The sequence below is a fragment of the Pseudoliparis swirei genome, chromosome 20 (genome assembly GCF_029220125.1).
Source record: "Pseudoliparis swirei isolate HS2019 ecotype Mariana Trench chromosome 20, NWPU_hadal_v1, whole genome shotgun sequence".
Taxonomy (NCBI): domain Eukaryota; kingdom Metazoa; phylum Chordata; class Actinopteri; order Perciformes; family Liparidae; genus Pseudoliparis; species Pseudoliparis swirei.
The window spans coordinates 5,017,634-5,045,450 of record NC_079407.1 but is presented as its reverse complement, the minus strand read 5'-3'; the positions used below and the strand labels follow the sequence as shown (position 1 = coordinate 5,045,450).

At 44.9% G+C, this 27,817-nt stretch overlaps 1 protein-coding gene across 3 annotated transcripts in view; it reads right to left on the bottom strand.

Moving 5' to 3' along the window:
• The window catches only part of ankrd13b (ankyrin repeat domain 13B), a 37,238-nt gene extending 10,299 nt beyond the window's left edge, over positions 1–26,939 (bottom strand). For all 3 annotated transcript variants that reach the window (XM_056441519.1, XM_056441520.1, XM_056441521.1), the window contains exons 1-8: positions 26,545–26,939; positions 8,734–8,869; positions 7,179–7,303; positions 6,313–6,358; positions 5,838–5,981; positions 4,864–5,110; positions 2,659–2,725; positions 1,243–1,324 (exon numbers count right to left, since the gene is read on the bottom strand). In XM_056441519.1, coding sequence (XP_056297494.1) covers positions 1,243–1,324; positions 2,659–2,725; positions 4,864–5,110; positions 5,838–5,981; positions 6,313–6,358; positions 7,179–7,303; positions 8,734–8,869; positions 26,545–26,652 — 955 coding nt within the window. In that variant the 5' untranslated portion in view covers positions 26,653–26,939. The remainder of the gene's footprint in view (positions 1–1,242; positions 1,325–2,658; positions 2,726–4,863; positions 5,111–5,837; positions 5,982–6,312; positions 6,359–7,178; positions 7,304–8,733; positions 8,870–26,544) is intronic.
• Between the last annotated feature and the right edge of the window lie 878 nt (positions 26,940–27,817).

The following is a 27,817-nucleotide window of genomic DNA, read 5'->3' as shown; positions in this document are numbered from 1 at the left end:
GGAGTTTTTCCTGATCCGATGTGAGAGGTCAAAGGTCAGGGATGTCACATGTGTTCAGGTTGTAAAGCCCTCTGAGGCAAATTATTTAATTTGTGATATTGGGCTATACAAAATAAACTGAATTTAATTGAATTGACTGACATCATTCTCAAAGATCTGATGATAAGCAAAACATATTGTTTGAGTTAAGGGGAACTTTAAATGATATATATATATATATACACTACCGTTCAAAAGTTTGGGATCACCCAGACAATTTCGTGTCTTCCATGAAAAATCACACTTTTATTTATCAAATGAATATAAATTAGAAATAATGATTAATATTTGAAGTATTAATTTTGTTCTACAAACTTCAAGCTCAAAGGAAGGCCAGTTGTATAGCTTATATCACCAGCATAACTGTTTTCAGCTGTGCTAACATAATTGCACAAGGGTTTTCTAATCAGACATTAGTCTTCTAAGGCAATTAGCAAACACAATGTACCATTAGAACACTGGAGTGATAGTTGATGGAAATGGGCCTCTATACACCTCTGGAGATATTTCATTAGAAACCAGACGTTTCCACCTAGAATAGTCATTTACCACATTAACAATGTAGAGAGTGTATTTCTGATTAATTTAATGTTATCTTTATTGAAAAAACAGTGCTTTTCTTTGAAAAATAAAGTCATTTCTAAGTGATCCCAAACTTTTGAACGGTAGTGTATATATAGATAAATATATACAACTCATACGTCTTTTCTACGGTGTTGACAGAAGGATGATAAGTAGCACACGGGAAGGGCGAATGGAGTGAGTCACCCATTCTGTCCCGTCCTGTATATATTTGGCAGAGCGCAGATGGGGCCTGTGACCTGGGCGGGAGGAGCCCCCCCGAGGAGCCCGTGACGGTTGATGCTCGCTGACAGCGACAGGCCGGGGGAGAGAAGCCCGCTAATCCGGTTTGATTTATCATCTGAACCAGAAAACGAGCCGGAGACAGCGATCTGACGTCGCAGGGCCGCCAGCCGGAGCCCCCACAGGGGAGGGGGGAGGGCGGATCTCGCCGAGCTCAGGTGAGCGGGATTACTCATCGGTGACCCTCTTGTCGGACACGGCGGCGCACGCAGCACTTGGGCTGAAGGGCTACAGCGGCTACCGCGGGGATAATAGAGAGACTCAGCCGCTGGAACACCGTGATGGCTTAAGAGGTGAGGAGGTCGAAGGTCAAAGGCCCAACAGAACAAAGTGACCCACCTTTTGTCTTGTTCTTGTTCTGGTCCGACAGATGGTCCGTTCTGGTCCTGGTGATCAGCTCCACGTTGGATGCTGCGAACACCTGAAAGAGGAGGAGACGATTTACTTGTTTACTGATATGAATAAGTGAATTATTATTATAATAATGTTCAGTGGAAAATCAGCCATTTATTCCGAGAAAATTTTCTTTTTCTGACCTAATTAAAACCCAATGTGTAGACAAGTATTGAAGTGGTACCCATCTCCTCTGCCATGAATTTCATAACATGAGTATAAAGTATTGTTGTTGCATACTGCAGGTTTCTAGTGTACGTATGTTATTATACATAGTGATGTCACTTTGGCCAATTAGACCCAGGAGTGTAACCTCTGATCCCATCCATCAAACTCCAATAACATATTTATTTATGAACAACAATTACTGTCGACACCAATCACATATACGGAGCAGTTTAAAGCCCATTGTGTTGACCACGTTTTTACAGGTTCAAAACACAACCATATATATAAGAAAAGCTCATAAAATGAGAGAAGGACATACTTTATTAAAGAAGTCCAACAATGCTTAATATGTTTAGTGTGACCAGGAAATAACTATAAGAGATAGAGATTGATGGTAAAGGCGTGACAAAGCTAATTATGAGGTAAAGAAATACAAGAACAATTAGGGCGAGAAAATAATTCATAAGTTGGGGCAACACTGACTCAGCCTTTTGTTTTCCTCATTAGTTATTCATGTGAATTTTAGAGTGCCCTCATTTTTACAGAATAAATGAGCCACAGTTTACATTTGTCAGAATAGGAGAAGAAAGATTTTTTGTTTTTGTCACTTCATTTAACATTTACAAAAACCGAGCGATCCACTTATTTCCCCTTCTTCCTCGAACACGCTACTCTTCAAGCTACAGCTCGGAGCAGAATGCTGGAATTCTGCTGATTCTGTATTTTACGCAGAGGATGGGCTCTGAGAGGAGGCGGGAGCTAAAGACACGTAGCGGAGTTGTCTGTTTACGTTTGTGACTCTCACGCAACGATGCAGAAAACAGATGCTTTTCATGCAGCAGTATTTTACTCAGGTGCTTTTAAACCCGCAGTTTATGGTCCTGTGTGTGTGTGTGTGTGTGAGACTCCCATCTAACCCTCCAGGATAGATCGACTTCTTATTCCTTTCATAGGCCCTCCGGTCTTTTAAGGGCAGATGAATTTTCCTCCCTTCAGGGCGAAGAATTCCATGTACAGACATTCATCCGTCATTATTTGAAAACGCAGGTTATATGTCCTTCAAAGGGTTTTAAATAGCCGTGGGAGTGATTCTTTCTGGAAATAACACTCTTCAAGTGGAGTGGACTTTCGGGGAATATTAAATATGAGCTCCGGCGGCGGTTCCTCTGGACCTCAGTGAGCGGCCCGCTCTACCTTGGCTTCGTATCCATTCACTGTCTCCGTCTTCTCGCTCCTCCAGCCCAGTATGCCCGTCTTGTTCCTGCAAACAAAGAGTCAGCACACAGATGCACATGTGAGGAAAGGTCAAGGGAGGTGACAACTGATGACGAGAGGCTGCGGATGACAAGATGCCACATGTCAGTTCTTGTGATATCAGGTGTATTCCCAACTAATCTTAAATGATGTGACAGTTTTGGAAGAAAGATTCTCCTCGTGTCTCTTGGTGGCGCAAAATCAAACATTCTAGTTCCCTTCCGGGTGAATTTCAGTCTCTTTGGTTATCCCCTGACTTGTTGGTAAAATGTCCAATTTGTCCAAAACTTTTGGTTTATGACCAAATAGCATCCCTCAGACGACCACCTGGTCTCCCCGGGCAACGCGACAACACCTTCGGGATGCCACACTGTGCCGGCGCCGCATGATGTCGGTGATGTCGCTCCAACTCATTGGATTCCCATCAATCTCGGCTCTACTTTTGTGTTTTGTGCCAAACGCTAGCATGCTAACGGTAGCATGCTAACGCGCCAAAATAAGATGCTAATCACGTTGAAAAAAACCCCGTCTGACATCCTGATGGAGCCACTTGCACGGCTGTGTACCCTCAAGTCTTGTTCTCCAAACTCATCCAACGTCGGGGCGAAGCTATGACCCGTCTAAGTGATGCCGTACAGCTCAATTACTGGATGCTTTAGTTCGGCAAAACTGCAGCGCTGTCGTTTTTCTCTCCGTAAAGACGTATCGACTCCAGAGGGGCGTGGCCTCCTGTCTGTGCGGTTCTGACAAAGGTATTTGCAATAAAGCCTCATAAATAGATTATAGGCATGAAGACAGGAGTGCTGATCGAAATGCACAGAGGTGACACTGAGTTACAAGTCCGATCCCCCCCAAAACACCACCTCCTCCTGCCCACTCCTCTCCGTCTCTCCGTCTTCTTGCTTTTCATCCGTTAACATCGATCACGTGTCTCCCCACAGTCCAAATTGTATTCTCTCTCTCCTTCCGCCTCCATCGTGCACCGGTGTCCCCTGTCGTTTTATGTCCCATTTATCTTTCTCTCGCTTCTCTCCGTCCCATCCCTTATTCTCCCCTCATCCATTTCCCTCTCCTCCTCTTTCTTTTATCTCCTCTTTTTATACTTCTCTCCCACGATTATCTCGCCACTATCCCTCAATGTCCAACACTTTCTTTCTTTCTGTCGTCCCTCTCTCTTTTCTCTGTCACACCAATCAATCTCTCCTCTACATCCAGCTCCTTTTTTATTTGTTTACCGCCTTCCACTTTCTTTCAATATGTGAAACTGAGCCGTAAAACCGAACCGTGAGCAGAATGAAAATCTCCCAAATTGACCGCACTGCACAAGCTTCCTGCTCATCCCATTTCTCTTCTAAAACCTCTTCTCCAGTCCTCTCCTCTGTGGGCTTGTCTGCCACGTTTATGACTTTCTGTTCCGCTGTCTGCCTCTCCAGCCTCGTGTTCAACGGCGCAACTCACTTGCAATTCAGTGTTGAGCTTTTTTTGGACCTGAGGCTGATTCACACAGCGAGAGGAGTCGGGCCTCACGACCTCGACACCACACTTACTCCAGACACTTTTTTTCTGATGTGACATTTTAGCCATTTTTTAAGGTATTTTCTTGTCTATATTCCCCCTGTAAGCACTTCTATTTTCTTTTAGTGTTTTCCTATGTTTTTTGAAAATGCATTCATATGGCCACCAGAGAACGTGGCTGAACTTGCTGCACTCGGCTGTGGGTTTGTAGCGTAGGAGACACTCGGAGCAGAATTACAATGTGAGGCTGCCATTAGTGGAAAAAAATGCTCTTGTGTTTATTCAATGGAAGATTTCTTCCTGTTGAATATCGTTGCAAAATGGCGAGACTGAGCCCTTGCTCTTGGATTCTGTTATATGAATTATATGAGTTATAAGAATTTCATTTCCTGCTGGATTTTCTGTTTCAGTTGCATCGGAAATCCAGTTATCCACACAAATTCAAAAATAAATGCACCACGAAATGACAGAAATGCGATGCAGAGTACATCAATAACAGCAAAGTATTCTTTTTTTCTTTTTTTTACAGCTTTTCATCATGAAAAATGATTCACAATCACGACTGGAGGATTTCTGCACCGCGAGACCGTCGCCTAGCATTCTCATGTTCACGTTCCGTGTGCGTCTGACCTCTCGAAGGCGATGTTGCGGGTGTCCAGCTGAGTCGTGACCACGGCGGCGGACAGCCTGGCTGCTACCTGCTCGTCGCTGGGCTGCGTCGCCCCCAGAAGGTTCAAACCGGCGGCGTTGCCGACGCAGGCGCCGGCGTTCCCGCCACCGCCGCCGGGCGAGAGGGTCGCGAGGGACGCGACACACAAAGTCTCGCAGAACACCAGCTGCCTGTCATGGTCGACCTCCATCACCTCTGCGCTGGAGTCTGAGCAAGGGGGTGGGGGGGGGGGGGGACAGATAGGAAGAGAACACGATGCTGAGCACGAGAGAGGATGACAAGCGAGGCTGCACGACACACACACACACACACACACACACACAGATGTACATGTGAGGAAAGGTCAAGGGAGGTGACAACTGATGACGAGAGGCTGCGGATGAATAGAAGGTCAAGGCAGGCAGGTCAAGGGGAAAAGGTTGAAGAGGGGGAATACTTCAAAGTGGTGAGAGGAAGAAAGAAAGAAAGAAGAAAGAAGAACGAGGTGAAATAATACAGAAAAGAGCCAATAAAGAGTTAAATGACTTTGTCCTACATTAGACTTAAGCGTTGTTCAACTTAAACCAGTGGCTTCCATTTAAATTTAAATTTTACTTTTTACATGTTCATTTCCTTTATTATTGAAATTCTTTAATGTAATATGCCCTGCTATTTTTATTTATTTTATTGTATTGTAAATCTGTAAAAATGTTTTGCTGCTAGAACGAGAAATTTATTAATAGAGTAAAATCTAATCTATTCTTGTCTGGCTGCATATGGCGCCGCACGAGCTCGTTAAATACAATATGACACCACTATTACAACAACTGTGATCGTAATCTTTGCGAGGAAGGGAGGAGGAAGAGGAGAAGAAAAAAGGAGATTCACAAGTGAGCCAGCTAGCCGGTTAGCCTCACACACTCACACACAATGCGTCAAGAGTTTGACCTCTGACCTTGTCCCCTGAAAATGAAGCTCCGGTTTCCTCTCTGCCAGGTCATCTGGTCGAAGCCCATCAGGGTGGTGTCAACGCGGAGACACTGACCGCTCTTCCAAACTCTGTAGGTGTCGCTGGGGCAGATACGAGACACCAGGGGCACTGAGGCCAACACACAGACGGGCTTGAAATGAAACCGTGCCACTTCTAACGCATGTGTACAGCGTCGAAGGCCGAAAATGCGGTAGTTGTAACAAGAACGCACGCACAAAAACAGACAATTAGTCACAAGTCCGCGATGGAGACATCTACTTGTGGTTTTCTAAAGCACTTTAGCTAAAAAGCAGACGCTGTTTAACTCTATTTGCACAGACAAGCTTCAAGTGTGTGAGCGTCAGTGCCCCGAACAACAGGAAGAAACCGGCCTCTTCCAGCCCAAGAGGGAGATGATAACATGATTAATTCTGACTGCTCGGTACACGGCTGGACTCACCCCAGCTGGTAAACTCCCATTTCATCTCCACATAGAAGTCCTGGGCCTGGACAGAAAGATGAAGAGAGAGAAGGAAGACATCAGGGTGTGTGTGTCTGTGTGTGTGTGTGTGTGTGTGTGTGTAGGAGGGGGGGAAGACAAATGAGGTAGCAATTATCTTTGATGAAGAGGAAAATATAGAGAGAGATTTGGGGAGATAGAGAGCGATGAATTTAAAGACGGATGGACAGAAAGAGCTGGGAATAGCAAAGTGGGGGAGCTGGCACAGAGAAGTGGTTGTGTGTGTGTGTGTGTGTGTGTGTGTGTGTGTGTGTGTGTGTGTGTGTGTGTGTGTGTGTGTGTGTGGGGGTTAATAATAGAAGTGATGGATGGAGTGGTGGTGGAGCAGCAGCAGAGGAAGTACGGCGTGCGATGTTCGCAAGTGCATCTGTGCTCGAGTGCGAGTACTCATTGTCAAAGTGCCAGGGTGTTGTGCTAGAGTGTGTGTGTGTGAGTGTGTGTGTGTGTGTAGCTGGAGTAGACTCCATACCCCCTCGGGGGGAGAGCGATGACTCAAAATACGCAGGGACGGAGGAGTTCTTTGTTGTTGCATTGAGACATTTGAGTGTATTTCCCTTGTTGGGGAGTACACAAAGTTATTAATACCTTCAAACTCACCAATAATATGTTTATCCTCAAAGAAAGATGTGAATATTCAAAAGATTCATCTATATTTCAAGTGACTGCATCCCTCCTTTGATGTGCTTGTGTCTGTGCTTACAGGCTTGTTTGTCTCCATGCAGGTGTGTGTGTGTGTGTGTGTGTGTGTGTGTAGTCTCCATGTGTGCATCAATGTATGTGTGTGTGTGTGTGTGTAAAATCCCCACTTGGCGCAGTTGCTCCAGCAGGACAGGGATGCCCGCCAGCCTCTTGGCAGTCCTCTGGTAGTCACGGTAACGGAGCACGAGACGCACCAACTCTGGATCTCGTGTGCTCACCGCCTCCTGGAGAACTGAAAGAGAGAGAGAGAGCGAGAGGGAGAGAGAGAGCGAGAGGGAGAGAGAGAGAGAGGCGGAGAGTAAAACGGAGCCAGTCACTCAGACCTCATCTAAAATGTATGTCCATGAGCAATTTAAGTGTGTGTGTGTGTGTGTGGGAGGGGGGGCAGTGAGGATTGCCAAAAGTTGAAGTCGGCCAAAGGAAAAGGCACGACTAATTACTGCAGCGCGCCCGTCATTCCACAGACCGCCACTTTGCTGTTAATCCGACGCGCTGTTCTGCACTTGAACAATTAGGTTTCATTTAATTTTAATTTCTCTCCCTCTTACGCCCAACCTGTGAGTTAAGGCCAGCACGCACGGCGGAAACAATCTACGAGCTGCTGTGCTGTGCAGTAATCAGATCAGACATCAGAGGGAAAAAACATTTATAAAATGACCTCATGATAATCTGCACCACAGACTCCCAGAAACGAGCATGACAATGACAAAGATTTGATTTGATAGCAATTGACTGATCACCATGTTACACGTGGTGTCACAGAAGAAGAAGAAAAAAGAAGCAAACCTAAGGACGAGGGTGGGAAATCAGCCAATGAATAAAAAATGAATTGATTTCATGCTTTATTAGTCTCCAACTGCCAGACCTCCACATTACATGTGCACAGCGCCGGCGGACACGAGGAGTCTGGGGAAAGGAAAAGCATCACGAGGGGTCCGTGCTTTCTAAAACTATCACGAGGACAAAGATCTGCAAACCTCATTCGCGACAATGTAAAACAGAGCCAGTGGGACATGATGTTGGAGATGTTTTGCAAATATGGTGTGTAATAAATCATATTATATGTTATATTAGCGCTCTTGTTGTGACCGAGGGGGCCACAACACAACCACAACTTGAACTCATGCAGGAATATTATATTAAGGAAGGGAGAATGTTCCGGACATATTTTTTAAACAATAAAACAAATTGATTGGAATGTGTCTCAGTGAGCTCACTTAATTAAAGACAGAGACACGACGTCTGTTCACTCATAAAGCACATTACATATATTATTATGATTATTATACATGACATCAAACATTGAGCATTAAATATATAAAAAGGTTATATCCATGATAATTAGTGGTTAGTTTGTGTTTTATTTCTTGGTTACTAATTATACAAATAAATGTCTTAAATGGACCGTGGGTGCATGAGGAGCTCCTTTCACTTTTATTTGCACGGACACCGAAATGAGTTAAAATCCATAACATTCGTATAAAAGAAGCAATTAAAAAGATACGAATGTTGTGGACTTTAATTCCTTTCATTGGAAATGAAGTCATAAGTTTGAACCTCTGGAGTGAAATTTAAAACACCAGTTGTCTCCAGCATGGAGATGTTTACTATCATGATACCGCCTTTGACCATAATATCTCTCTCTCTCTCTCTCTCTCTCACCGGTCCATCCATTGCGGTTCTCCTTGCTCACGTCCGCTCCGCGCTGCAGCAGGACCCTGGCGCAGTCCAGGTGGGCCAGCGTCACAGCCAGGTGAAGAGGAGTCCGACCGCGAGGGTCCAGAGACTCTAAATCAGTCTGGATGGGAAGAGGAAGAGGAGGAGGAGGAGGAGGAGGAGGAGGAGGAGGAGGTGAAAGAAAAGAAAATAGGAGGAAGAAAAATGGGAGTTAGCATAAAGGTGAGAGGAGCAGAATGACGTATGGAGGAGCGGTAGTTACGTTTAATTTGGCATCATTGTAGTTCTCTTCCATCCCAGACAAGAGGAAGGGGTGGGGGGGGGGGGGGGTAAAAACATACTCGGGACACAAGTGTGAAGATGGCGATAGCGAGAAGGAAAGAGACACAGCGGCCGGTGCTAAACGCTCTGTCACCGCTCCAACGCCACTGGGTGTTACACTCGCTGCGCGTGTCCCACGTGTTTTCATGGGCCGCCTTCTGTCGTCCCCGCGGTCCTTCAGAAGGTCCAGGGAAGGTTGTCAGTTTGAATCCCTGGAAAACGTGGGAACATGGTCCAAACCACATCTCATCTGTCAGCCATGATACATTTGTGTTCATCTGGAATATGAATCACTCCATTGATCCGATATACTGAATTTATAAAAAAACAATCTCTGCTTTTAGATCCCTCTCAGACACGTAAACACACATTTGGTAGACGGTCACGGATAACGTAAGACTCTCAGAATACCGACTCATTGATGTCTCTGGTTTTGTGCGAATCAATAAAATAAAAAAGGGGGGGGGGATTATTGGTACGTGCCAGGCAAAGTCAAACATTAATAATTGTGTGTGTCTAATTTTGGAGCCCTTTAAAACCCAAATATCTTCTCTCGTCCAGTGTTGGATGAAACAGGTGTCTGTAACTAAGACACTATGAAAAAAAAGCTAGCATGTCCACAGTAAGACAACATGCAGCATCCAGCAACCTCTAAAGCGTAACGTGTTTCTCAGAGAGCATTTAGTGTTGTGTTGACCCTCCTGTTACCTTCACATTTACTAACATATTTTACCCTCGGGGTCAATTTGACCCCAGCAATTAAAACCTCCAGAAAATTATTAGAATTAATATTGTTTCCCAAGTTTAAGTGTGAGGTACTTTGTGTTTGTTTGTTGACTACCTAAATAGCCCTTTAAATATATAAAAAAGTTGATATTTCTTATATGTTTGACAAATTGACCCCAAAGAACACCGACATTAAACATTGAATGGGGTCAAATTGACCCTAAAGGTAACAGGAGGGTGAAAACAGAAAGACCGACACAACACTGTGACTCATAATCAATATACTGGACATCGAGGTGGGAATACCGAGCCACGGTTGGAAAGAAACCCTCGACCGCAGGTCTTTAGGTAGCTTCACGTGTATTTAGGTGGAAAAGATGAGCGGATGAGTCGCTGGTGATTGGCCCCCTCTGCCACAGGTTGTACAGAACCACCTAGACAGGTTCTCCAGGCCGCTCTATGAACCACTGTTTTCACACTGATCTCAGATCTGCCATCCAATTAAACCGATGCCGACGGCCACCATTATTCATGCTGGTCCAAGGTCAGGTGTGATTACTCGTAGATAAGCGACTCAGAATCGGCACTCGAATAAAGACCTCAAGGAAGCAGTGGGCCGTTCTTTCTAGGAATACAAATGGCACTATTTGGAGAGCAATATAAGGGTTTTAGTTGTTTATGATTTATATATTTAATGTTTTGGAAAATAAATGGCTGATAGGTGAATTTGGAAGGACTTATTGATCCATTTAAATCCCCAAATCAAAGCAGTGCTGGCTGAGAAAATGTACTCCGGGTGACCGAGACAAGACCAAAACACTCAACATCTCAATATGAGGAATCTGCCGTGACTGTTTACTGCGCCCGGTGTGTAATATCCTATTAAAAATGACTGACAGCTTCTGTCTAACACAGGTTTACTGCTGCGCTCTGAGCAGCACGCACACATGAGTGAGAAAAGTCGGAGCAGTTACATTATCGCTCAGTTACTGCGGGTTTCTGTTTCCGGTATTTGCAAAGGAAATGAGCAAAACCGCACGGGGCGCACGCAGACACTCACATATATGAAGCAGGACACTCACAGGCTCTTCACATGTCACATGATGTCATGGTTGGGTTTGGTAATGGCTGTCGTATCTCTGTAGGATCACTAACTAGCCACTCAGTCCTCTGCTCTTTCCGAGGAAACCCAGAAGAGACAGAGTAAGAATGAAAGAGGTAAAAATGAATATTGAAAGATGCTGCCTGTCAGCGACAACTGCAACGTGGAAGATAGGCGAAGATGGAGAAAGAGGCAAAATAAAATAGGAAAAAGATACGGCAAAGGGGGCGAGGAAAGAGAACAGACGGGGAAAGAGAGTTAGAAGGGAGGATGAAGGGTGGAGGATGGAGGAGGGAGGATGGAGGAGGGAGGATGGAGGAGGGAGGATGGAGGAGGGAGGATGGAGGATGGAGGATGGAGGGGAGGAGGATGGGAGGAGGATGGAGGGAGGAGGATGGAGGATGGAGGATGGGAGGATAGGAGGAGGATGGAGGATGGAGGATGGAGGAGGGAGGATGGAGGAGGATGGATGGAGGATGGAGGATGGAGGAGGGAGGAGGGAGGAGGGAGGATGGAGGATGGAGGATGGAGGAGGGAGGATGGAGGATGGAGGAGGGAGGATGGAGGATGGAGGAGGGAGGAGGGAGGATGGAGGATGGAGGAGGGAGGATGGAGGATGGAGGAGGAGGAGGAGGAGGATGGAGATGGAGGAGGAGGATGGAGGAGGAGGAGGGAGGATGGAGGAGGGAGGATGGAGGAGGGAGGATGGAGGAGGGAGGATGGAGGATGGAGGAGGGAGGATGGAGGAGAGGATGGAGGATGGAGGAGGGAGGATGGAGGATGGAGGAGGGAGGATGGAGGAGGGAGGATGGAGGATGGAGGATGGAGGAGGGAGGAGGGAGGAGGGAGGATGGAGGAGGGAGGAGGGAGGAGGGAGGATGGAGGATGTAGGATGGAGGAGGGAGGATGGAGGCAGAGAGGGGAGGTGAAGGAGACAACAACATGAGGGAGTCCCTCCAGAGCCGTGCAGACTGGGGAATAGAAGGAAGCTCTGTTTGTGTGCGCTGGATAACGAACATGGTGTAACATGCTAATGCAGCCACATGCAGTGCTGTGTGTGTGTGTGTGTGTGTGTGTGTGTGTGTGTGTGTGTGTGTGTGTGTGTGTGCGTGTGTGTATAACCCTAGCAGTGTCTCAAAGGACAATCGTGCATGGGCAGCACAAATATGAAGAACTGTCAATGTCACGGGGAGAAAAGTGGAGCGTTATTTAAACGACACAATAGGCGAAATCCCACGCTGAATATTAATATTGAGTCTTTTGAAAACATTTACCGTGAAAACGTTCTTTTGTTTTTTTGTTGGAAAGAACAAGAAAAAAAACTCACATATGGTTGTCAGCACATGAACAAAAGGGATGAAAGTAGAGAGAGAGAGAAACAGAGAGACGAGAACAAAAAGCCGCCGGCGGTGAAAGAAAGAAGAGGAGCGACTCGGCTCTTCTTTCGCTCGGGTCTCTTCGTGCCACTCGTGCGGCCCTTTCACGCGGCGCCCGCCCCCCCTTTTTAAGTGGCTGCGTGTAATGGTGGTGATTATCAGTTTAAGCTCATTTTACAGGGGGGGGGGGGGGGGGGCTGAAATGCTGCACGGAGGCGCAAGGGGAGCTGGAGAGGAGTGAAAGTGGGCCGCTAATAAGGGCGAGGCTAAACAGCATCATGTGGAGACAGAAAGAGTGTGTGTGTGTGTGTGTGTGTGGGGGGGGGTAGCCAGGGGTCGGCCGCGGATCATTTGGTGCAGTTTGCATCAAAAAGCGTCAGGAAGAGAGAGAATGAAAGAGGAGAGGTCAGAGTCAGCGGAGTCTAAAGAGAACAGGGTTCATACACATGTTGACCGATGGATTTCCAGGACTTTTCCATGACTTTACAGCTAATTTTTATGACCAGACATCTTGTGAAATATCGGTGTATAACATGAAAAAGTGAGAACGTGTAGAATTCCAAAGCATCCAGTAAACCTCAAATGACACGAATTAATGAGAGACAATAGTTTGATTAAAATAATGGCCGTTTGTAAAAAAAGAGAGCGTATGCCTGCTTTTATTTTGAGCTTCTTTCTTTAATTATTTCAAACTCAGCGTAAATAAACATATGAATAAAAACATTTCCATGACTTTTTCAAAACTTTTGCGATTACATTTTTTCCCCAGGACTTTTCCTGGTTGAAAAGCTCAAGACAGAAAGCTACTGCAACCGTTATTGATGGCGACAGCAACACGCTAAGCTATTCATCGAGCAGCAACGCACACACACACGCACACACACACACACATACACACACACACACATACACACACACACACACACACAGGGGCACCACTTAAACCACTAATGTCCTCCCACCTCTAAACACTGGCCTGCAGACACACTGACATACAGTGCTTACTCATTCGCATGTGAACAATGTTTGGTTGAAACACACACACACCCACACACACACAACACACACACGCATGAAACTAAAGCATGATGAAGAACAATGAGTTCTTTCCCCCCATTAACAGAATAAAAGCTCTCTGGAGGAAATTAATGGCTCATGTTCACATGTCTCTCTCTCTGTCTTCCTTTCTCTATCTCTCTCTCCCCACACACACACACACACACACACACACACACACACACACACACACACACACACACACACACACACACACACACACACACACACACACACACACACACACACACACACACACACACACACACACACACACACACACACACACACACACACACAGGCCTTGTTTGACTCGTGGTTCTGACGTTACAGTAGGGACATGGTGTCATCGTTGCTCATCTCTTTCTGGCAAGATGAAGTTCTTGCTTTGTTGTTAATTGCCCGGTTTATGGTTTCACGATGCCGTACTTGATTAATCGACTTACAGTTTTTCTCGATTGATTACACACACAAACTGGAACTTAGAACACAATGACCACAACCTGTAACTCATGTGCCAACTCCCTAAACCAATTCTGCTAAACTATAAGCACAAGTATCTGCTTTCGACACAGATTTCAATTGTTAACCACACTTTCTTCAAAACACTAAACACCATCCTCTCTACTTTGCACACGTCATCAATGCCAAAACCTCCTTGTGTCCAGACAGAACACACTGCTATTCAATTGGCAACACTTCCATTTCCACGGCTGTTGTGCAATTTGGAATCAAACAATATAAGGGCCACAGGTGACCTCCTGATTTGAAGAAGAATGGATGAAAACATGGAAGGTAGAGGAGACCAGAGAGGCAGAGGAGTTTTTTTTGTCCTTTTTTATTTACACTTTTATTTTATTTTTTGTTGACTGTACTGGTCTATTTTCTATTGTTTGTTCTGTGAAAAAATTAGAAAAAAGAAAGAAACATTTTTGTTGTATATCTGTGTGTTTTATATTTTGAGTTAAAACATTATACATTTACAATATTTTACAACAGGAGAAAGCATACAGTAACACTGGACATGAAAAGGCATAATGCTCCTGATAAGGGCTTCATACTGGTGTTTTCCCATTTCATAATGTTTTCCATTGAGCACATCAGTGTTCAATTGATGCTTAGAATGTCTACTCATATAATGGGCTGTGTTTGTCATTTGAAAACAAAATACCCTTTTGAGGTGACATACAGTTTTTCTCGATTGATTACACACACAAACTGGAACTTATAACACAATGACCACAACCTGTAACTCATGTGCCAACTCCCTAAACCAATTCTGCTAAACTATAAGCACAAGTATCTGCTTTAGACACAGATTTCAATTGTTAGCCACACTTTCTTCAAAACACTAAACACCATCCTCTCTACTGTGCACACTTCATCAATGCCAAAACCTCCTTGTGTTCAGACAGAACACACTGCTATTCAATTGGCAAAACTTCCATTTCCATGGCTGTTGTGCAATTTGGAATCAAGGCTTTAGCAATATAAGGGCCACAGGTGACCTCCTGATTTGAAGAAGAATGGATGAAAACATGGAAGGTAGAGGAGACCAGAAAGGCAGAGGAGTATTTTTGTTGTCCTTTTTCATTTACACTTTTCTTTCTTTTTTTGTTGACTGTACTGGTCTATTTTCTATTGTTTGTTCTGTGAAAAAATTAGAAAAAAGAAAGAAACATTTTTGTTGTATTGTTTTATAATTTGAGTTAAAACATTATACATTTACAATATTTTACAACAGGAGAAAGCGTAGAGTACCACTGGACATGAAAAGGCATGCTTCTGATAAGGCCTTCATACTGGTGTTTTCCCATTGCATAGTAGTGTTTTCGATTGAGCACATCATGCTCAGAATGTCTACTCATATAATGGGCTGTGTTTGTCATTTGAAAACAAAATACCCTTTTGAGGTGACATAACACTGTTTTGAAAGCAAAGTTGCATTTTGCAGGAGATATAAAGGGTTTTGTATTTTATGTGAGTGGTTATGGGATTTGTGTTTAGAGTTTTGAGAAAACGAGGCATGCTTTCAAAAAATGTGTTTAAGCAATCGAGAAAAACTGTAAGGAATGTAAACCATTAAAACAAGTATTATTGCTCTGGGCAAAGACTGATAACAGATAGTGAGGGAGTGTACACAGAGAGAGGAAATCCAGCACATCATAATGACGCGATGTATCTCTCTAAGGCTCTTTGTGACAGCGGACATTATAACTCGCCATCGTAGGACAGGTGTTAACATTATAGTCGGCTCATTTCTATTCAAGAGCCTCTATGAGCTGCGCCCCAGCATGCACAATACCTGAATTCAGCCATCATTCATTACATTATTTACACATCTGCTTTTCCAACTGACAAGAAAAATGTCTTCAGTGAAAACCAGAAAAGGGTCAATTATGACCGAAATAAAAAAAGCCTTTGTTACAGTAAAAGAGGAAGCAAACCCTTTTCACAAAACATGTTTTCTCATCGCAAGCGATCACAACCAAATGTTGTGAATATTAAACTACACAGTATGACTGATCCTGGACTCACACGGTGCACTTTGTAAGATGAGCAGACTGATACCACTGCATGTGAATCTACGACCAGCAGCCCCCTTCGCTTAACTTAGCCTTCCACCCCTAAAGCTCACTAATTGATTCATCCTCAACCCATATCCACGCCTCATAATCAAACTCTTTCCTCATTATCCTCTCCTTCTCTCTTCCTTTCCTCGCATGCGTTCTCCCATCTCGCCCTTCCCTCTCGATCGTGAACTCAGCGGTGGGTGCATTATTGATAGGCATCTCTATCCGTGGCATCTGCGACTTCTCCCCCCCCCCCTCCGTCCTCCCCCCTCTCTCCCTCGCTCAGTGTGTGCCTGGCCTGATGCAGCTTGGCAGGTACTTAGGCCAACATCAATCTTTCATACAAACACCCCCCCCCCCATACACACACACACACAACTGTGGATATACTGTACAGAAAGCGTTCCCAAAATGTTTGTGCACGGGGCGCAGAGGAGCAGGGGGTGGCTCTGGGAGGGAGGAGAATAAAAATAACTGCCCCCCCCTGCCTACCTCCCATCTGCCAATCTCCACGCGGCGGAGACTTTAATGAAGGCGACACTGCCATGAAACCCCCGATCCGTTCTCTTCGGGGCACAGCTGGAGGCATAAAAAGGTAAGAAGGGCCGAGCCTGCGTCACAGATGGCGATGAAGAGCCCGCCGAAGAGTAACGAAACCTGTGGCCTCGCGCTCATCTCAACGCGGCCCGCATCGGAGCCCGACGAGATCACGCAGTAGAAATAAGACCAAATGTACCGAATAATTCATGAAAACGCCAGAATGGCCGACATTCCAGAAACTGTACTGTCTCTGTTTCGCTGCGCTTATCTACGAGAGAAGATAAGCGGAGGGCCAGAAAGAGATCGAGACGGGAGGAGACAGACACAGTGCAAGCGGGTGGGTGGGTGGGTGGGTGGGCTGCTGTTGGAGCTGTCAGAATGACAACAGTTATTCTGACGTGGATCTGAAAACGACGACACCTATTTGTTACAGTGAGCCGGCAGACCTCGCCAAAGCGTGAGGGAAAGACGTTCGACGCGACACAAAAAGAGAGCGAGAGAGGACTGGTTGTCACTCCTCGCGCTCACAGATGGAGGAAGCAAATCTTTCCTGCTTGAGGCAGACAGCGCATACGCTGAAAAAGAGCATAATCACGTAATGTAGCGGCTGTAGCCTATTGGAGTGAAACACCACAGCTGCTGTCACTTTCTTCCATGTGTGTGTGTGTGTGTGTGTGTGTGGACCCAGTGGTCTGGTAAGACATGGTTGATCTTGGCCTGGGATGATAATAAAATCAGAGGAAGTCATTTATTCTCGGACTTTTAGCATTTAACTGGCAGACAATGTGCTGGTCGGAGTGAACAAAGTGTATCACGGTGGCCTCAAATGTATTTGTTTCCATTTATTGGAGCTCGGAGTCCCTGAAAGCAAAAAGAAAACTCAGTGGATCGATTCAGGGTGTCGCACGACCGGAAATTGTTCAGATCTGTCATTAATAACAACAAAAAAAGGAGATATTTACAAGCCTCCCGTTCAGGTTTCGCTGCCTCTTTACTATCAGCTCCCACGTGGCATCATTAACACCACAGCTGCTCTTGAGAGGTATACTCGCACTTTTCCACCTGGGACAGCAGCAAACCCTCACGCAATAAAAACAGGATGAGCAAACATCTTTCCACTACAGAAGCTTGACCTTCAGATTCGGCAGACCAGAGCCTCACCAGACAGAACCGCATGCATACACAGCAAAGAGTCCCGTCCCCCCCCAACCCCCCACCCGCAGAGTGGAGGTTGCAGGCTAATGAGGCTGGATGACTAGCATCATCCATGAATATCAGGGAAAATACGGTAACGTCTCCATAATCCATCTTTTAATATTGAAAACAGCAGATGGGACAAATCCCATAGTTTAAGACCATGCCTTGAAGGGGTTTATGAGCAGTGGGACTTTTTGACAATCTGTGAGGAGGATAAAGGTGATCTATTGTTCCAGTTCTGAACACCTGCACTGGGCACATTGGGCCTGTAAACCCTCCAGTATTAGTATTTATTATTTAGCTGTCTGACTTCCTGGTACTCAAACCATGTCACCAAGTGCTTTTTGTATTTTGATTGAGACAACCAGTCCCATAAGACACTAATCCCACTGTCCATACACTATTGCAACGGCACATCAACAACAAAACACTCACTGAATACCTTAGATATGAGGTCCCCAGCCACCGGGCCGCGGTAATTCGAAGAATGGCCGGATACAAAAAAATTCCTCGTTTGTGTAAACATTCCTGGCAATAAACCTGTTTCTGATTCTGATTCTGATTCTGATTCTGAAGAGGTCACGTGATATGTCACCCCAAAATGCAACCCACAGTCTAGAAAACATGAGTGACGGTGGCCCCGAAGGTCCGTTTCAGACAACAACTGATGTGTTCTGGATTAAAATCAAGGCAGAATATCCTGAGATACTGACTTGCTGCCTGACGACCTATTTAAACATCACCAATCTCGCCAGAGTTTTTTTTAAATGGAGGTTTATCATGTTGCCCGACAAACTATCTTAAACTTAACCATTCAAGGTCAATAGTTTAGGGTTATCAGAGAATAACTCAAGGCAAATTGGGACTGAAAGGACTCAATGACCCTTAAAATGATTCCTGATCCTCCCTTGGGCTTCGAACAAGGACTTCGAACCAGCAATGATGACCCCCCCCCCCCCCCCTCAATGTTGTGGATTTCAATTCCTTTCATTGGAAATGTGGTCATAAGTTTTAATCTCTGGAGTGAAATTTAAAACACCAGTTGTCTCCAGCATGGAGATGTTTACTATAATTATACCGCCGATGACAATTATCTCTCTCTCTCCCTCTCTCTCTCTCTGTCTCTCTCTCTCTCAGCAGCCTAACTAAACCTGACCCCAGCCCAGCCCTCATGGCATCTCTCTGCGCTGCATTTAGGACTCTGTGTTTCATTACACTGATGAACGTAAGACGGGTGAAGGTGTGGTTGATAGCTGGATGGTAGAAGGTAAAGAGAAAGGGAGGGCACCAGAGCATCGGAGATATGAAGTAAAAATGGTTGATGTGATTAGAGGAAACAGGGAGAAGAAGGTTGAGAAGAGAAGCAAACATAAAATAGTTGGCATAAAGATTCAATGGCGACCCGTGAGACTTCATTTGAGGCTCCATTCCCTCGCGCCAGCCACGCAAGCATACGGAATAATAAAGCTGGGATAACATGAGAACCTTGCTGAGGACTCTGTAAAGCACGCACTGTGAAAGAGGGAGCAGGGGTGAGACACGGAGTCACAGGGAGGACAAGGACTAGTGATGAGCAGCGCTCTTTGTTATTTCCTGCCGCCGCCTTGAGAGAGACCATTCACGGCTCTGTTCTTCTTCAATCACACTGTGCACTGTTTATTACGTCTGTTGCAACCCAGATGGACTCTGTTCACGGTCAAAATCTTGTCATGGTTATTTTCCTCCTCTCACTCCCTTTCTTCCCCCCCTCTCACTCCCAACGTGAACTCCTTGCTTTTTGTGTGTGTGCTTTTTTCCCAGATCTCTTTACCGGCTGTTATTTCTCTCTTTCACGTCAACTTTGTGTTCTGAATCTGGCGAACACAGATACTCATCATCCCTTCCTTTACCCCCCCCCCCCTCACTGCTTGTTATTTTGCCTATAGTTTACTACTCCTCATCTCCGTCTTCCCCGTTGTACTCCTCTCTGTGATTCCCTGGCATTTACCCAACCGCTCCTCCTGTTATTACGGTCCGTTTCCTCTCTCCGGCTTTGCGTCGTATAACATCGATATCCGATGTACCAATTATTCCACTGTAGCCTGCTGTGGCAGCGTTTCTGCTCCCCTCGCTCACTCACTTGCACACACAGTCTGTTAAACCCTGCTCGTCGAAGATTGGCCCGGCGTAGATGTCTCGACATATAGTTAACTGGTCTCAAAAGGTCTTTAGTCTTTTTACTTTATCAACCAGCCATTTATTGCATTATTGTGCTGGAGGGACATACGAGTGTGATCAGAAACAGTGCCGGATATTTGCTGCCTGGGAAAATTAAATGACTCTCCTCGTTTCACCAGAAGGATGGGCAGGATGGGCAGCTACTGAATTCATCAGAGATCGACCATTATCATGCAATATCTGCACAGACCCACAGCACGGCCATCATCTGATCCCATATGATCTATCACAATGCACCGTATTGTGAATATACTATATGCATAATGTGCATATGTATACAGTATATGCTCCCCTAGTCTTTTTCTGTCATGGCTGATGCTCCCTTTGTCTCAAGTGCGCCTAAGATATCTCTGTCAGCAATCCAAAGATTCATCCAAAGGGAATATGTTCAATAAAACCAGTCAATGCATGGGACACAATGTCCCAGTTATGCACGACAGGCAGGCCAACGAGGGCCGGGACGTACCTGGCCTGGTAATATTGGAGTCTTGTTTTACTAGAGTGGACCTATCAGCAGCTGCAGAGAGATTACTATTTTACATATTAAGGGAAGTTCACTCTGTTCATTATTCCTGCAACATTTAACTCCCATCACTTGCCTGTAACTATACAAAAAGATATATTTGACCTGGCCAGAGCCATAAGAGTCCTACAGTTATACTGAAGGCTTCTTGACACCTGTCATCGGCGTCACACGTGTGTATTTATGCGTTTTTCATGTGTGTGTGTGACTGGCATGAGCTTGGGGTTGGTGCAAGGCTGTGTGTGTGTGTGTGTTTGTGTGTGTGTTGGCCTCGCTTAAGCAGCACTACGCATAAAGATGACATCTAATTTTGTTATGTGACATTATACTTGAAGAATTGAGGATGTAAAATGTTTGACTATGCAAAAGAAAGCACTGCGTTGTACAACACGTCCAAAGCCATGATGTATAGTGTTACATGTGCATGAACGCACACACACACACACACACACATACATAGAGACAAACACACACAATAGCAGGAGAGCAAAAGGTGCAGAGGTGGTTTGAATCATCAGTTTTAGACTGAGCATGAATTAATTACCATAGAGAGGAGAACAGGAGAAGAAAGAAGTGAAGCTCTTGGTTGTTTACTACCTGCCTCCTCATTACTTGCTCTGATCTGCCTTCTAACACAGATAGCTGAGAACTGATGCCTAGGGTCTTGGGGAGTGTCTCTGCAGCTGGCAGGAAAAAAGAGCAGGAAATTATGGTTGTTTAAAAAAAAATGGCGGAACAAAACATACATATATTCACTCTGCCTTTCTCATGTAGCTTAGCGAAAATTCAGACAGGAAGACATTGGGTGGGGCTGTTCATTTCACAGTCTTGTCTTGCATTATTATTTTAGCTGATTGATTGGGGGCTGATGAATGAACCAAACCCATTAGAGCCCAGCCAGATTGATGTATCGTCAGAGTCGTTGGTAACTTAAAGTTGTGTTGTCTCTGCTGTTTGTCGTTGTCGCTTCAGCTCGCGTCATTTCGTGGGGAGATTGATGGTCTCTGGTTCATCTATAATTTTGGGAGATTATTGATGTCAGATTCCGTTATGGTTATCGAAGGTGTGTATCGTGTGAGGTGGTGGGCACGGCTGCGGCAGCTGCCCTGCTCAGTGTACTCACCAGTGTGGTGTTTCTAGCAGCTGCCTCTCCTGCAAGTATTAGCAAGTATGGCTGTTAGTAGCTGGCCCTCTAGCCTCAGCGACGGGGACGGGAAGGCGGGGTGCCGAGCTGGCAGCAGGAAGAGAGACGCGGCGCTTCTGGTATTGGGTACGTGCAGGAATCTCCTCCTACGAGACGACAACGGCGTCATCTCAGCCCCTGCAGTACGGTGTAGCTTCGCACACCATCGTGCTCTCTCAAATCCCGGTAACCGCTGTGTCTTTGTATTACGTTTGTTCGGCGGGCGGGCTGGTGGGAGGGTGTGGTGAACCGAACAAATAATAAGGAGTTCAGACTAGCGCCGCGCCAGCTCCGGGACTTTTTTCGATTCAAGCAATACAGACCAGTCGGGTGTGTTGCGTGTGATGCGCTTGTGAAATGACATGGCGGCGGCAGTTCATACAAAGTGTTAATGTCGGTAGGACGGCACCAGGCCAGGCATGCACAGAGGAGAAGTATCGCAGCCGGCGATTTAGTCCGCTATCTGGGTCGCTGGGTCGTGACATGTGCATTGTATAACGTGTATTCTGTTTTGACCTGACCTGACAGTATATCCAATGATGTATGGTGTAAATAAAGGTAGGTTTTTAGGTTTAGTTTAATGCAGTTGCAACTAAAAAAAATACGTACGTAAGTTGACTCATGCGTAAGTATAGTTAGTGGGAAGATGTCAGTGAGAATAAAATATAAATATATTGTATACAAATGAAAATAAATATAGGCCTGTAAGACTGGCTGGATAGATGTGACCTGTAAAGCTGGGATCGGCGATTGAGGAGCCTCTATGGGCAGGGAGCAGCATTGAGCATTGGAAAGGAAGACTGGCGTGAGCATTGAGCCTCGGGGCTGAGCAAGCATTAAGCCTCGGAAGGCTGGATCAACTGGCTGGAGCTAGTGAGCTAGCTAAAGGCAGCAGGCAGCAGCAGCAGCAGCTAAGTTGGGGGGGGTTGGGTCGATCTGTTCTGTTGACACTTTCAAAGATTAGCTTTCTTTCTTTCTTTACCGGTTTGGTAAAGATGGCTTTGCTTTTTGTTTATTTTTTGTAGTTGTAGTAGAATAAGGTAAAAGCCAAGTGGGCTAGGATAGGATACAACATTAGAAGTATAATAATAGTATAATATTAGTATAGTAGGTTTTTTGTGTGTCTTTAAATAGTCATGAAACGTTAATTCAACAGCTCGTCTTTTAAATGTGGTAATAAGTTTTCAGAAGAACCTGTCTATGTTAAAATCGAGGAGAAATGTGGTTGAACTAAATTAATCAGGATAATCGTGATCTAATCCGGAATCAATTCATTTCAACTTCAGTGGCATTCATATTGTGGCAATTGTGTGCTGGAAAGACACCTGAGCTGACACCTGAGGGCAATGATTGGGTAGTTTAGTATGTTGCATGAGGTGAGAAGGAAGAAGAAAGAAGAGAGAAGAAGCATCTATCAGTAAGTATCAGATGATATCGGCTGGAGATGGCTTGATATAAACCAATCTTGAAGCATGCATTTGGTGTGTTGGCGGCAGTGCAGTGCGGTCGGTCTGCGGGAGGGCTTGGTCTAGGGCACGGCAGAGTAAAAGAGTTCGCTTATTTCTCTCCACTCTCTATTGGTACATTCGTGGAGTCAGTATCTACCGAATCATTAATGCGTGTACTATAATGGCCTGGATATCTATCTCTCAAATCAATTTTTCTATCTATAATATCTATTATTATCGGCATGAGGGGGCGGGGGGCAGGTTGTTGGACAATCTGGTATGGAGTTCGTTTGAGTTGGCGCTTGATGCGTCTGATGATGTGTCAAGGGCTACCACGGATACGGGCACATCAGGCCATTTGAGGGGGGGGTTACTGGCCTCTGTGACACAGTTTGGAGGCCGTCAATGGTGATTAAGCAAACTCATTAGCTTAGGAGGCGCTCAGCTTCCTAAACACCTCAGGCTCCAATACTCCACCAAGTCTAGGCAGCAGCTGGGGGGCCTCCTTCTTCGATCAACGAAGCATTATGTGGTTTTAGGGGTAGCACAGAGGTGTATTTTGGTAACCCCCTAGGCATCGTTTGCACTGATGCGGGAAATGGGACAGCTGTAGACCTTACCCTGACCTCAACAAGTCCACTACTATGGTAGTCAGTCCATATAAATTGTTTGTAGTGTCCGTTTCAAGTATTGGTTTGTACAGCCGTATCTCACATAGCTAAAGGTTCAGATCCTTTTCGCTAACACGGACTTGGCGGCCTAAGACTGCTCCTCTCTTCCTCCCCCGGGAAGGTGGCATCACCCAAATAGCTTAGCTAGCAAACTAACTACGGCCGGGCATTCGGGATAGGGGCTGCTACTTGGCCGCCAAGGTATCTCCGCCTCAACTCATGGGAGGGGTCCCTCTCTGCGCTGGCTCCGACATCCGGCTGTCATTTCGCGCTATGCTGGCCTTTAAATAAAAAGAATTCTACGGTCGTTCCCCCCCCTCCTGTTTCTTGTCTGCGTGTCTTCACCCCTAATGTTTATTAATCCTTACGAACCATAACAGGGTTTCACATGAAATGGGGGTAGGGGGTTCTAGGAAACTTCTGCAGTTGTAGTTAAGGTATTTTTTATTTTTAATAAAATAATTCTCTTTTGGGGGATTCCTGCCTGAGATATCAGCATCTTCTACCCTGGTTTATCGGATGGAGTCCGCCCAAAAGACTTTGCAACTGTTGCAATATTCTATTGTAATAAATTGGTTTATATTTCGTCAGTCACTTCTTTTGAAAGCATCGAAAATAATATATTCAAGAAGCCAGGCAATTCATTGAAAGATCGTGTGTGTGTGTGTGTGTGTGTAGGTATATAGGTAGACATTTCACATGTCTTTATGGTCTTACAGTGTTCATGTGTTTCTACTGTGGTGAACAACGTTACATCATATTTTGAACATGTTTTGCCCTGATAGTTGGATTTACATTGATAGTTATAATAACCAGGAGTCATAAACAAGCACAAAGAGAAGGGCGACTAATCAAAGCTTTAACATCTTATATTTTTGGGTTCTGAACACTTTGATGTTCAACGTATTTGTTCTTCTACAAGGCAGTGGCTACGTTTAAGATACAATATGAGGTCCTGGGTTCAAATGTGTGGCAGAGGAGCAATAATAATTTCATCATATAATATTTATAGATAGAAGGGTTCCTGAAGAATGAGTGACAATGGAGGTTGTGAGGACTCACATGTTGAGTCTCTGTGAAACCCAAACACGCCAACATTACTATTTAGACAAACTGATGTGAAATATTACCATGTGCCAATAATCAATATATTTGCAGCATGTTATGATTTCACATCAGCATGAATCTCACCTGTTCCAGTCATCCTGCATCAGTTCTGGACCACTTTTGGGATTTTTTTTCAGTTGGCGGTCGTAGATGAAAAGCCAGGGGATCGGCGATGTCGTCGGAATTAATTATATTCTTGTTTCAAATGGCTCCGTTTCAAATTTCATGATAATAAAAGCAATACTTTTGACTTGTCAGAACATTTAAACTGCTGTTACTGACCAACCGCCCGCTCGCACGCCCTGACATGATCATTGTTTGAGTCACTGGCTCAAGACGGATCCTTGGGCATTGAACCTTTGCATTTGATAATGATTTCTAAACCCCAAAAAAACAATGAAAAGTCATCTGCTCATTACAATACAGTGGTGAGCCAGCAGGGCATGCACATGGTCCATAGCGCAGTAAATGGACCAAATCATAAGTTTGAGAAAGGTGTTGTCTCATCTGCCTCAAGAGCGCACGGTTCACTTCCAGCTCCCCTGGCGTGCCGGCATTACCTCAGACACTGACTTGAGTAATGGAGGTCTTGGTCCATACTTACAGCCTCTTCACTGTGAGGTGTACTTAGTTTGGCCATGTATTTATCTCCCAATAAGTTATAATTATGGTCACGGATAAAATAGGTAACGGTCACTTGCACGCTCTTCCTGTAAATGCATTGTGGTAAACCAATTGATGGCTGCCTTTGGGGCACGAGGGGGGCCCTTTTGGTTGTAAAGGAAAAGCCTACAGGCTCGTGATCCTGTAACCACGAGAAGGTAAGAGCAGGGAAGTGTGTGGTGTCTGGATGCATGATGCATGCAACCAAAGAGAGTTATGTTTGGTTGCTAACCCGAGAGCAAAGCGCTTTAGTGCATTTACAAAAGAAAATAACAAACATTGTGACTTTTAGCATTTTATAGAGTCCCTTATAAACTATAAAATGAAGTGCTTCAATTTTACCAGTGGGTGAAAATAATTTGCATGGACAAAACATCTTCTAAACCCAATACCGTCCTGCTTCTACTGTTTATACTGTAGTGGTGGTTGGCAACTGTTCGCCCACATGCTCAGTATCTGCATGGTCCACTCAAACATGGTGTGGAGGTGTGGGGTGTGTGTGTGTGTGTGTGTGTAGAGGGGGGGGGGTATGGGGGAGTGAAGAGGTAGAAAGCCTACAATTTTGAGCGAGATCACGCAATATTTCTGCTTATACACAGGCATAAAGCCCAACTGAAAAGCCAAATACACACACACACACACACACACACACATATACAAACACACACTGCAACACCATCAGGGTCAATTACAGTCATTTGCAGTTGGATTTTTTTCTTTCTTCCCATGGAATAAACTCAAGTTACAACTTCCCCTATATTCAAATATATATTTCACGCCCCGATGCAGCAAAAATAACACAGATCCTCAATTTCCATCATAAAGTGTGTGCCATGTGAATTCAATGTGAATGCACTTCAAAGAAAACATTTGTGTGAATGCAAGCCGGAGGATACAGGTGCCCCCCTCCCCCCCAACTGATGACCATTTACTGCGCTATGGACCAGGTTCTGGAACGAGGTGCTCCGTGGACCTGTTTCCAGTGGACCTACACACACGGACTCACACGCCCATACACACGCGTATAATGAAGACCCCAGGCCCCGCGTCTGGAGGGTCTGGAGGGGCGTCGGATGGCTCGTCGCCGTCTCACCTGCTCGTTCGCCGCCAGCTCCTTCTCCAGCTGCCGGTGCTTGTTGTGCCACACCAGATAGTGGACAGGATAGCGACTCTTCTCCGGAGTTTTCTTAGCAGAAATCATCCTCGGATCATAGCTTGCCCCCTACACCCTAAACACACCCTCCTCTCCTCTTTATTTAACTGGTTATTGTAAGGAGACTTTTTCTCAATTCACGCTGAATATAATAAAACGTGTCATCCTTTATATCGGCGGTGATGCCCAGCGGCGTTTAAGGGCAGCCTCGCGCGTCGGAACCAGCTACTGTGCTCAGAATAAGCTGCAAAGCCAAGTGAGAATATATAAATATATAAGCTTTTATAAGACGCAAACCTCGTTTGAGCTGCCTCCGTGTTCGGCTACACCTTTTTTATTTCTTAACTACCCGTCCCTCCACCTCTCGCCTCCCTCTCTCTTTCTCCTCCTGCCTACTCTCCAAACGCATCTATCCTCCTCCTCTCCTCCCATCCGGTGGTGATCTGAGAGAGAAAGATGCATTGGCAAGCTGCAATGAAATGTACGCACACTCCAGCCAATCCCCTGTCCACATTGTGGAGGAACACAAAAAATAGAAGAAGCAATGCCTCGTGAAAAGAAAGAACCGCGCAAATAATTATACACAAATGTTTCAAATGAAACTATATAGCATAAACCCCTACAGGCACCTTGAAGTAGTGATAGAGGGAGGAGGGGGGACACATTGACTGGAAGACACCAATAGTTGGAGGCATATTCATATTGTTTTGTTACATGCTAGTTGGTTTTATTTAAATCAAATCCATATTTTTTCTCTGACAGTCAATATCCCATGTTTAATTCAATATGTGTTTTTAAATGTGTGTGGCTTAATTGTGTGTCGTATGACAGAATGAACACAATGATTATAATAACACAACGGCAATAACAGCAGGAATACTGACAATAACAATACAACAATAGTCATAATATAAACAACATAAAGATCTTCCACACATTTGTTTAGTGCATTTTATTCATTTTGTTATATTGCATTTTTATACAGCAAATCAATAGTTGATACTAAAGCTTTAAAAAAAATATATATATATTAAATTGAAAATTAAAAACAAAAGTTTTGTTATAACGCTTTTTAAAAAGCAGAATCGTCCTTTCATCTGTTGCTAGTTTGCCTATAATGACATATATCTGTAGTAAATCGTCTATTACTGAACCAATCCTCATGTTGATGCTTTAAGGGTATAACATAAATATAAATGTCAATATCTTACAT